Source organism: Pseudorca crassidens, chromosome 2 (assembly GCF_039906515.1).
Source record: "Pseudorca crassidens isolate mPseCra1 chromosome 2, mPseCra1.hap1, whole genome shotgun sequence".
In the NCBI taxonomy this organism is placed as follows: domain Eukaryota; kingdom Metazoa; phylum Chordata; class Mammalia; order Artiodactyla; family Delphinidae; genus Pseudorca; species Pseudorca crassidens.
The window spans coordinates 111,884,521-111,896,017 of record NC_090297.1 but is presented as its reverse complement, the minus strand read 5'-3'; the positions used below and the strand labels follow the sequence as shown (position 1 = coordinate 111,896,017).

Sequence of the window (11,497 nt, the reverse complement as noted above, 5' to 3'; positions counted from 1 at the left end):
CCCCCGAAGGCGCGGCGGGCCTAGGAGAGGGGGGTTTTGTGCTCTTGGACGGGCTCTGGGGGCCCTCGCAAATCTGCACGAGGTCTGGGCTGCTCTGGGGGCCCCGCAGGGCTCGGCCCCGAGCGGGGGCTGCGGGGGTGGGGGGGGTCCCCCGAGCTGCATGTTTTCCACAGCGCGTTATGTTTGGAACCGGCCCCGCGCCTCCTGTTGCCATGGAAACAAAACAGGGGCGGTGGCGGCGGCCGGAGCGAGGCCGGGCTGGGCCTGAGTGGGGGAAGGGGAGGTGGGGCTCGCGGGCTGTTGCCTTGGTAACGGGAACAGAGGCGCCCCTCTGCTTCATCCGGGTCACGGCCTGTCCGCCGGTACCCCCAGTGTTCCCAGTCTGGCCCCCGGCTCCTGGCCTGTCCTTTGGTCTACTCCTGTCCTTGGTGTCCCTTTCCTCTTTCCTGATTTCTTCAACCTCACTGACCACTGTTTTAGACTCTCCCTCCAGTTCCCAGCGGACGCTTCCAGACTCGAAGTTTTCCTAGGAATGAGGGAAAAACGGAGGCGCAAGCACAAGTCATGCCCCCCCTCCCCCAATAAAGAGCACTTGCTCTATCCGAGCAGCAAACTTCATGCCATGCGGCCATCCCCTGGGCACTACAGGGAGCTAGTTTCGGCCACTCCCTTGGAATTCTCTCATGCCAGCTGTGGAATAATGCCCACTGTCTGGCACTGCCCCGCCAAGGGTTCCTGCCTTCCCCAACTGTGGCTTCCAGAAAACAGTAGCATTCGGTAGCAGCCCCCAACAGCGAGATGCCGGGAGAGAGGGAGGCACCTGGGGGAGAGCACCATTAGGAAGAGGCAGGAGGCAAGGAGGCCTCCAGGACTCTTCCCCAGTGCCCCTGGTTCCCGGAGCTGGGTATGCCTCCAGGGTGATTGGCAGCTCTTTGTTTCAGCCCCCCCCCTCACCGCCTGCCGGCCCCCCCTTCAACTCCCCCTTCCAGTCCCTCCGCCCCCCCGCTCCTGCTCTCCGCCTAGCCTTTTCCCCTCCCAGCCGCCTGCCTGCCAGGGGTAGTGAGCCGGCTGAGCGGCATGGAGACGCAGGAACTTCGGGGGGCCCTGGCTCTTCTCCTCCTTTGCACTTTCACATCTGCCAGTCAGGACCTGCAGGGTAAGCCTGTACCAATCTTCTTAGCCCCCTCTCTGCCTCCTCCCCTTTTGCCCCCAGCCTAATAGCAGGGAGCATGTGGGCAAAAGGAGAGGGGAGAGTCCTGACACTGAATCAGAGAGAAGAGTTGATGAAATTATGGCCCTTTGGGGAGGAGTTGACACCAGAAGGTGGTGGATGAGTGGGAGCTGGCCAGGGCAGAGGACTCAGGAGCTGGATGCTAGCTAGGGCTGCCTGGCTGGGTTGGTGTCTGAGCAACCCCAGGCACCCCAGGGTTTGGGAGAGCAGCTCAAAGGTGGCTTCTTTCACCCCTGGGCTCCTGGCTACCTAAGAACGGGATGGGGGGGTGGGGACCGAGAGGTCTGGGCCCTCCTGGAGGTCTGGTGGTAGGATGGGCCTGTGGCTGTGGGAGAGGTAGCTGGAGCAGATGACACAGGCACAGATTCTTTGCTGGCTGGAAGGGAAACCACAGATTGGCCAGGACGCAGGAGGCAGAGGAGCTGGGTCGTACGTTCCTGTAGGAGAGAGCCAGACAGTAGGAGGGTCGGAGCCTTCAGTGAGCAGCTGTTCTCATCCAGAGCGAGCATGCTGAACCCCCAGGATGGGAGGAGGGGCACTAGGGTGTGGAATGAGCCAAACCCAGCCGTGTAAAGAGAAACTGCCTTCCTATTTCTGCGCTGTGGGCACCAGGTGCTACTCCTGCCTGGGATCAGCACAGTGACTCCTTTGCGCCACCTGGTGGGAGCATCTCAAGTTTGCGGGGTGCTGTTTCTGTATTTCCAAGTGAGCCTCAGGCCTGCTGGTTCCCAGAGTGGCAGTAAGGAAGGCACAATGCCTTGTCCTCTGATGGCGACAAGGGCTGAATTTCCAGGAGGTGACTAACACTGTCGGGTGGTGATGAAGGATGCCCCACCCCCGAAGGCTCAGAGGAGAGAGCAGGCCTTAGCATTTGACAGGGGTCTGACCTTGATCATCCCTGCGTGACCAGTGATTGACCTGCTGACTGTGGGCGAGTCCCGGCAGATGGTAGCTGTGGTGGAGAAGATACGGACAGCCCTGCTCACTGCTGGGGACATCTATCTCTTGTCCACCTTCCGCCTGCCCCCCAAGCAGGGTGGTGTCCTCTTCGGCCTCTACTCTCGCCAAGACAACACACGATGGCTGGAGGCCTCTGTTGTGGGCAAGATCAACAAAGGTGACTGGTGGGCATCTCCTTTCCTGCCGTGGTGACCCCTTTGAGCACTCTTCCTCATCCCCACTCTCAGATCCCTCTTAATTCTCCTTGGGCTCCCGTGGGGACCGTGGACCCATCAGGCTGTGTCCAGGCACCAGGGGCACCTGGTGCTTAGGAGGTGCCTCAGGAGGCCAGGCACCCAAACAATAGGGTGAGGCATCTGTAGGAATGGGAGTTGTATGTGGGAATGCCTGGGGGGAGGGGAGGCATGTCTCTGTGCCCCAGAAGTGGTATCACTGTGTCCCAGGGATCTGAGCTGTCTCAGATCACTGGGACGGTTCAGTGGGTACGGAACCAGCTGCCACCCTAACGGGAGAGAGTGATTTGATGACACTGAAGACTAAGAAAGTCCTAGTCTTTGAATCAATTTGGAAAACATTTTTCGTGTACCTATTATGTACAAGGTGTTGAGAGATACATAGCTGGATAAGGAATGATAGTCCTAGAGATGTGGTATTCAGAAGAATTGATCCATCCCGTCTCTCAGCTGGGAGATGGGATGGGGGACGGTGCGCATACTGACCTCCCCTTCTGGGCAGTGCTGGTGCGGTACCAGCGGGAAGATGGCAAAGTCCATGCAGTGAACCTACAGCAAGCAGGCCTGGCTGACGGGCGCACACACACGGCTCTCCTGCGACTCCGAGGTCCGTCCAGACCCAGCCCTGCCCTGCATCTCTATGTGGACTGCAAACTGGGTGACCAGCATGCTGGCCTTCCGGCCCTGGCCCCCATTCCTCCAGCGGAAGTCAGTGGGCTGGAGATTAGGACGGGACAGAAGGCTTATTTGAGGATGCAGGTGAGCAGGAAAGGAGGACCCCCTGAGTGTCTGTGAAACAGTTTGCACCGGTGGGAGGAAGAATTGGTAGGTCCTCCCACCCTACTCTGTTTCTGTCCCCCCAGGGCTTCGTGGAATCTATGAAAATGATTCTGGGCGGGTCCATGGCCCGGGTCGGAGCCCTGAGTGAGTGTCCGTTCCAGGGGGATGAGTCTATCCACAGTGCAGGTAACACAGACTTCTGTTAGCTGACATCCTGGACCCCGGGTCCCTCCCATCCTCTTGACCTCCCTCCCCCTTAACAGCAGTTCTTTCGGCTCACCTATTCCTGGGGATTCTGACTCTGTGACCCCAAATCTCCTTCACCTCCGACTCTATGATCTCCAAATAATACCATCCCAGCAGGAGGTGTGGGTCAAAAAAATCTCCTTTAAGGTCATCCCACCTACCAGGGTGGCCAGAAAAATAAAATGATCCAAAAAAAGAGTATAACTCTGAAGAACTCTGCGTGGGGGTGAGGAAGTTAGCTGCTTGGTCTTTCTTGGTTGACTGAGCTAAGGGTCTTGAGTCTTTTTTAGCTCCCACTGGCATCTGTCACCTACCAGCCATTTCCCTAAGCACTGCCCATCTGCCTGGTCTCTCTAACAGGGATGCTCAGAGGCTCTTACCTAAATAAAATGTCCACTTCTCCCAGATATTTCAAAGAGCTCTTGTGGTGGAAGCTTGGGAGGGAGGAAATGGAATGTACTGGGGCCCTGGCCCTGCTTCGGGTCACCTCTCACTTGGATCCCTTCTGCCACTACCATGCCTAGGAACAGGAGGATTTGGGTTTCGACTATCTGTGAGGCGGCTCCCTTAGAGGGACCCTCATCCAGTGGAGGGGGCAGGTGCTGCTTGCGCATCACCACTGCCCTCCTACCATTCGACACCACATCTTTATTCCAAGACTCCAGCCCTTTGTTCCTGTTCCCTCCCTCCTCCTTACCAGCCAGGCCCCTCCTCACATGTCCACCCTCTGTGTTTTCTTGTCCTGTCTAGTGGCCAACGCACTGCACTCCATCCTAGGTGAGTAGGCCTCGCTGAGGTGAAGGGGCATGAGGATGCGGGGGAGGAGCAGCTGCCTGAAACTAAGTCCTTTTCCGCCGGGAATGGGGTGGGGTTTAAAGATGGGTGGGCAGCAGTGGCAGCACCTGGCTTATTACCCAGAGAGGGCCCGGGGCTGGTGCCCCAGTTCTGAGCCTCTCTGCACCCTGGACCCTGACAGGGGAGCAGACCAAGGCGCTGGTCACCCAACTCACCCTCTTCAACCAGATCCTGGTAGAGCTGCGGGATGACATCCGAGACCAGGTTTAGTGGGCCGGTGAAGGGTGGCGCTGATTCTGGGGTGGGGTGGCAGATGCCAAGAGCTGACTCCGCCCCATCCTTCTGTCTACCAGGTGAAAGAAATGTCCCTGATCCGAAACACCATCATGGAGTGTCAGGTGTGCGGTGAGTAGGAGAGTAGGGGAGGGCTCCAGGTGGCATCAGTGTGCTCCCCACCCCAGGGCTTTGGCCTCCACTTCTGGTGAATTAAATGGTGACTTCTAGGTGACTCTGACTGTGCCCACCCCCCACCCAGGCTTCCATGAACAGCGTTCCCACTGCAGCCCCAACCCCTGCTTCCGAGGCGTGGACTGCATGGAAGTGTATGAGTACCCCGGCTACCGATGTGGGCCCTGCCCCCCTGGCCTACAGGGCAACGGCACCCACTGCACAGACATCAATGAGGTGGGTGAGGACCCTTTCTGGAAGGGCACAGAAAGCTGGGGTGAGGGAGTTAGGAGAGGCCCAAGAAGGTGGGGTGAATGTTGGTCAGAAGCAGAGGAACCCTGGGTTTAGGAGAGGCTGGAGACCAGAAAATACATATGAGAAGGGAGGGAGACAAGTCTGGGATGAAGACTGCAGGGCCACGCAGGGAAGGAGCTGGGAGAGTGGCAGGGGCATTTTGAGAGGGCTGGCTAGGAGGGAACCCACAGGAGGCTGGGAGTGGGATCAGAGCATAGATGAGGTTGGGGAGGGGAGGCCTGCAAACAGGGAGACCAGGAACAGTGGTCCTGGGATCACAGGCAGGGGCCTGACCTCTTCTCGTTTGGTCCCCAGTGTGCTCACGCGGACCCTTGTTTCCCGGGCTCCAGCTGCGTCAACACCATGCCTGGCTTCCACTGTGAAGCCTGTCCCCGAGGCTACAAAGGCACACGGGTGTCTGGTGTGGGCATCGACTACGCCCGGGCTAGCAAACAGGTCAGGTTGGGTAGAGTCCGTGGACAAAAGATCTTGGCTTTGCAGGGGCGGGGGGCTTCTGGGTTGGATGTGGAGCCCTTGTGATAAATGGGATGAGGCTCCTGGCTCATCTGCCAGCTTCGCATTGGTTTTCGGTCTGGGCTTCTTGTCTATGTTCAAAGATAAAGCCACACCAGTGCTCTCTCCTGTATCTGAGGAGACCCACCGTAGGTCTGGTTCTACCCAAAGTCTGCCCCTTCAGGTCTGCAACGATATTGATGAATGCAATGATGGTAACAATGGTGGCTGCGACCCAAACTCCATCTGCACCAATACTGTGGTGAGCTGAACACCTGAGTGTCTGGGTGGTGGGAATGTGCAACCCCCTCTTCAGATTTCCTGCTTCCCCTCCTCCTTCCCTAGGACATTACATGTGGTAGGTGTTCAACACGGACCCGGTTTGGAATTCTGATTCTGCCTCTTACTAGCCATGGCCTTTAGCAAGTTATTTACCTTTTCTGAGCCTCAGCATCCTCGCTTGAGAAATGGGGCTATTACCCTCCTTAAAAAGTTGTGAGGAGAACCTAAAGGAGATAAGTAATGGACCTGTCCTATTAGCTGTGAGGGTCCCTCCTACACCCCTCAGGGGATGGGGATGTTGCTGGTTGTGGTGGGCTGACCCTCCTTCCTGAGACACTGCCTCCCTACTCTTAGGGTTCTTTCAAGTGTGGTCCCTGTCGCTTGGGCTTCTTGGGCAACCAGAGCCAGGGCTGCTTCCCAGCCCGGACCTGCCACAGCCCGACCCACAGCCCCTGCCATGTCCACGCGCACTGTCTCTTTGAACGCAATGGTGCAGTGTCCTGCTCGGTGAGCTAGGCCTGGGGCTTGGAAGAAAAGGGGTGTGTGTGTGACCATGTTTAGGGACTGGTATGGGGGCTTGCATGGGAAAGGGAGGTGGGCCCAGGCCCAGAAACTGGTTGGTGAAAATAGAGCCTGAAGAGGGGGGGGTGTGGGGAGCCAGCCCAGACCACTAACTCCCACCCTTTGTGTTGCCCCAGTGTAACGTGGGCTGGGCTGGGAACGGGAATGTGTGTGGACCCGACACAGACATTGATGGCTACCCGGACCAGGCGCTGCCCTGCATGGACAACAACAAACACTGCAAGCAGGTGCTGGGGGCAGGCGGGCAAGTGAGCAGGATAGGGCACCCCAGGCTGGGATAGGACAGAACTCATCCATCCATTTCCTCCCCTTGACCTTTAGGACAACTGCCTTCTGACACCCAACTCTGGGCAGGAAGATGCTGATAACGATGGTGTGGGGGACCAGTGTGATGATGATGCTGACGGGGACGGGATCAAGAATGTTGAGGTGGCTCCCAGATGTCCTGACCTTTCCAGCTTCTCTGTGACGCTGTTGCCTTGTCCCATAACCCTGTCCTCCATTGGCCACTGGCAGCTCCTGAGGAGGGGCCCTAATACTCCACGTTAGGGAGCCATAAACCTGGTGCCCACGATGAGGTGGACTACAGGGAATTTGGGTGGGTGGGACGGAGCCAAGCAGGTGGGTCATCACAGGAGTGGTGATTGTAGACAAGGGTACAGGGATGAGGAAGATGCGAGGTGGCCAGTGGTTCAAGGGAGGCCTGACTCTTTCCCTCCCACCTCAGGACAACTGCCGGCTGTTTCCCAACAAGGACCAGCAAAACTCAGATACAGATTCATTTGGTGATGCCTGTGACAACTGCCCCAACGTTCCCAACAATGACCAGAAAGACACAGATGGCAATGGGGAAGGGGATGCCTGTGACAACGACGTGGATGGGGATGGTGCAGGCCTGGGGCTGGGGTGGGGGGCGCGTGCTGGGAAACCTCTAAGAATTTGGAGATGGTGGGAGTGAAGCGGGGAGGCTGAGAATTCAGGAAGGGCAATGCTTGGGGGAAGTCAGCCTGGGTGAGAGATTACCTGTGGCAGATGTCAGTGGGAACGTGAGGGAGGGTGTGGGGTTAGGCAGGGAGTGAGCAAGAGGATAAGACAAGCTACAGGCAGATTTCCTGACCAGCTGTCCTCTGGATGGGAGATAGAGCTCAGGGCTTTCACCAACCTAGAAGACAGAGTGATTCGTTCTAGTGATAACCTTGTGTTACCTGCATATCTTCTAGGCATCCCCAATGGATTGGACAATTGCCCTAAAGTCCCCAACCCCCTGCAGACAGACAGGGATGAGGACGGGGTGGGAGATGCTTGCGACAGCTGCCCTGAAATGAGCAATCCCACCCAGGTACAGGGGAATGGAGAGGGCAGGGAAGGGGTGGGGTGACTGGTGGATGAAGCCCAGCCCTTTGGATGGGAAGTGGTCAGGTCACCCTCTTTAGAGTTATCAAGAGGAGATGGTGAGAACGGGTCCCTCTCTCTCAGACAGATGCAGACAGCGACCTGGTGGGGGATGTCTGTGACACCAATGAAGACAGGTAGGGTTTTGGCCAAGAGATGGCAAGTTAGGGGATACTTTACTTTCCTCTAGTATGTTCTCAATTCCCTCTAGGATCTAACTTTAACTCTCCACTACTATCGAGTAGCAGGTCATTCCCATAGTCTACCTTCCATTCTTACTGCTGGACCTTCACCTCATTTGGCTGACTGCAAGGGGTCTGGCTGAATGCAGGGTAAACCCCAGAGAGACTCCTAAGCAGAAGAGTGGGGAAGGATGTGGTACCTTTAAAAGCCTTTATTAGGTGCCTTTTTCTGGACAGTGATGGCGATGGACATCAGGACACTAAGGACAATTGCCCACAGCTGCCCAACAGCTCCCAGCTGGACTCAGACAATGATGGACTTGGAGATGAGTGTGATGGGGATGATGACAATGATGGTGTCCCAGATTACATGCCTCCTGGTCCTGATAACTGTCGCCTGGTACCTAATCCCAATCAGAAGGACTCAGATGGTAAGGCTGGAGTCCTCAGAGGATTGGGCTGGCATGGGCTTTGCTCAGGGAGAAGTGGCAGGCCTTGCTGGGGAGTGAGGGAAGGCAGGGTGGTGGAGAGAGGTCAACATCTCAAGGCCCGAGAGGTGGAAGTGTTGGCTACTGGCAGTGGCCAGGGCCTTCCTGAGGACCTGGCTTCATCCTGCCCAGGCAATGGCGTTGGTGATGTGTGTGAGGATGATTTTGACAATGATGCAGTGGTTGACCCCCTGGACGTGTGCCCTGAAAGTGCAGAGGTAACCCTCACGGATTTTCGGGCCTATCAGACCGTCGTCCTGGATCCTGAGGGTGATGCTCAGATTGACCCAAACTGGGTCGTGCTCAACCAGGTACTAGGGCAGTGGGCTGGGCGGGTGCTGTCAGGCCAGACTAGCGAGCAGGGCCTAAGGAGGGCAGCACACCTGGACCAGGGCTTTTGTCTTTACTGCATACCACCAGGGCATGGAAATCGTTCAGACCATGAACAGTGACCCCGGCCTGGCAGTTGGTATGTAAGGGACACCCAATTCAACAATTTCAATGACTTCCCCATGGAGGGGTCCTACAGGCAGAGGATGCAGCCACACATTTAGCAGGCGCCCCTTCCCATCCCCACCCCACAATGGGCATCAGTAGCTTTGCTGCCCCTGACTCTGATCCCATCCACCCACCTGCCCCCAGGATATACAGCTTTCAATGGTGTGGACTTTGAAGGCACCTTCCATGTGAACACAGTGACTGATGATGACTACGCAGGCTTTCTCTTCAGCTATCAGGACAGCGGCCGCTTCTACGTGGTCATGTGGAAGCAAACGGAGCAGACCTACTGGCAGGCCACACCTTTCCGGGCTGTTGCCCAGCCCGGGCTACAGCTCAAGGTCCCGCAGCTGCCCAGATTCCCCAATCCAGGGCCCTTTCCCAAAGCCTCCCCCACCAACCCTGGGGCCTCCCCCACTGCCTGAGTAGGGGGAACCCTCTTACCCAGACATCTGGCCTGGAGGTTGGCTCCCTGGGGCTCCAGAATATTCTCCTGACTCCCTTTTCCACCTGCACTTACCAACCTGCTGTCTTCCCTCGGTCGGGTCCTGGGGTTGACCCACTGTGTTTGCCGATGCCCCCTAGGCAGTGACATCAGTGTCTGGCCCAGGTGAGCACCTCAGGAATGCCCTGTGGCATACAGGTCACACTCCTGATCAGGTACGGCTGCTGTGGACTGACCCACGAAATGTAGGCTGGCGTGACAAGACTTCCTACCGCTGGCAGCTGCTGCACCGGCCTCAAGTTGGCTACATTCGGTGAGGGGAGGGGCTGAGCCCTCCCAAGGGACCCCAGGCCCAGCCTTCCCTTCACCTCTAGCTGGGACTCCCCAGTGACCTCCCCTCTACTCAGTGCCTTGATGCCATTGGGCCTGGACTGGGACCGCTTCTCTCTACCTCCCCTCTCACCACAGACTTGCTGTCCTGGCCCTGCTTTCTTCCTAACACCAGGCAGCTTGGGCTCTGGTGCTGGTGCTGCCGAGGACCTATAAGCAATGTTGGGCAAGTCCTTCTTTTTCTGTGCCCCATTTTCCCCTCTGTAAAATGAGGGTGCGTCTGGGAGCCTCCAAACCCCAGGCCAGTCTGTGGAGAGGCACATCACATCCAGCCCCATCACTGGGACAGCCCAGAACCTGCCTCATCAAAGTTTCTGACCTGGAAGGGATCATCATTTACAGAAGAGCTTACGGAAACCCAGACTCCACACCTCTTAGCAGCGAGGCTGAGGCTTCTCAGTTCAGCACTCTGTCCACAACTTTGCATTTCCTATTTGGTGGGGATGGCAGGGAAGGGAGGGGCAATGGCCAAGAGCCCAGAGTGCAGGGACTTGGGTTGGTTCCCCTTTAAGGTGCCTGGGGCTGCGGGGCACCAGGACAGGGGATGGGGGGGTGGACTAGAGCCTGGGAAGCTGGTGACTTCACCCCCCAGCCCATTGTACTCATCGTCATGGCAACCCAATCCTCGCTTGGAATGCGGCTGGTGCTTTGAGATGCAAAGGGGGCTGGACAAAGAGCCAGGGGCCCCAGGCCTGAGAAAAGCACCCCCCTTCCCTCCCCTTTCCTTCCTCCCTTTTCCCCACCTCCCTTCTCTCAGGCCTGGTGAGCCCAAGGGGGGTTGGGGATGAACAGGGCCAGGTCATGGTGGCACAGTGTCCACTGGCACCCTAGCACCAATGGACACCCCTATCCTGGACAGGGTGAAGCTTTATGAGGGTTCCCAGCTAATGGCCGATTCTGGGGTGATCATTGACACATCCATGCGAGGGGGGCGTCTTGGTGTATTCTGCTTCTCCCAAGAAAACATCATTTGGTCCAATCTCCAGTATCGATGCAATGGTGAGGCTCCAGACGGAGATCAGCCTGACCTCTCCTGCCCTCATGGGAGTCACTTCTTCTGACCTTAATCATATCTCCTTTCTCAGACACAGTGCCCGAGGACTTTGAGCCATTCCGGAGGCAGCTGCTCCAGGAAAGAGTGTGAAGAGGTGGCCACCGGCTTCAGAATCCTGATTTTAGATCCTCAGGCCTTGGGGTCCATCCTGGAGACCCTGGGGTCTAATTTACAGCCCCTCAGCCAAACACAGAACCTCCTCTGGCACCCATCAGTTCAGCCCCAGAGGTGTGGTGACCCCACTGTTCAGGACATGAGAAGTTTTTGAGGGGTATTTCTCAGGCATTAACGCCAGGAAAGACAACAGCACGTTGCCATAAAGTTCCAATTGTTTTCTAAGCCAGTGCAATTACTTATTTTAGGGATTTTGCCGGGATAGTGTGGGGAGCAGGAAAAAACCTGAGGCGGGGAGAGGACTAGTAGAATGGAAGTTAGAGATCTAGAGGAGGTTTGTCTGAGTTTGGGGCACGGTGAGGAAGGTGCTGGACGGGGGTTAGGTGAAGGACGGAGGTTAGGTGAAGGATGGGGTGGTGGTCGGAGGATGGCTAAAGTCCTCCCAGCCCCACTTACTCACGGTGGCAGCGGCGACACTCCAGTCTAAGAGCAGCCGGGTTCGAGAGCCAGGAGGGCTGGGGCTGCCCCGCTCGGGGTGAGGGGGAGGCCGGGGGGCCGAGGGGGCCGGAGG

The 11,497-nt window shown here is 57.2% G+C and overlaps 1 protein-coding gene across 3 annotated transcripts; it reads left to right on the top strand.

The window, feature by feature from the left end:
* Positions 1 to 280: 280 nt before the first annotated feature.
* On the top strand, positions 281 to 11,151 carry THBS3 (thrombospondin 3). 3 transcript variants are annotated; one of them, XM_067728058.1, is made up of 23 exons: positions 996 to 1,156; positions 2,142 to 2,348; positions 2,927 to 3,183; positions 3,288 to 3,390; positions 4,201 to 4,227; positions 4,427 to 4,509; positions 4,599 to 4,650; positions 4,781 to 4,929; positions 5,302 to 5,442; positions 5,684 to 5,761; positions 6,136 to 6,288; positions 6,480 to 6,590; positions 6,685 to 6,792; positions 7,091 to 7,250; positions 7,584 to 7,702; positions 7,840 to 7,892; positions 8,175 to 8,368; positions 8,558 to 8,736; positions 8,846 to 8,894; positions 9,068 to 9,264; positions 9,509 to 9,681; positions 10,618 to 10,757; positions 10,844 to 11,151. In XM_067728058.1, the coding sequence occupies exons 1-23, from the start codon at positions 1,078 to 1,080 to the stop codon at positions 10,900 to 10,902; spliced, it is 2,871 nt and encodes a 956-aa protein (XP_067584159.1). In that variant the 5' UTR covers positions 996 to 1,077; the 3' UTR covers positions 10,903 to 11,151. The 3 variants fall into 3 exon arrangements, with proteins under 3 accessions (XP_067584161.1, XP_067584159.1, XP_067584160.1); XM_067728060.1 differs by lacking the exon at positions 2,142 to 2,348 and having other exon boundaries at positions 281 to 1,156; XM_067728059.1 differs by lacking the exon at positions 10,618 to 10,757.
* The last annotated feature ends 346 nt before the right edge of the window (positions 11,152 to 11,497 follow it).

Bases quoted from the DNA above. Each gene is read 5' to 3' on its own strand.
- THBS3 (XM_067728058.1), top strand. From the start codon at position 1,078: ATGGAGACGCAGGAACTTCGGGGGGCCCTGGCTCTTCTCCTCCTTTGC. The intron at 6,793-7,090 runs GTGGCTCCCAGA...CTCCCACCTCAG, and splicing joins ACGGGATCAAGAATGTTGAG to GACAACTGCCGGCTGTTTCC. The intron at 8,369-8,557 runs GTAAGGCTGGAG...CATCCTGCCCAG, and splicing joins CAATCAGAAGGACTCAGATG to GCAATGGCGTTGGTGATGTG.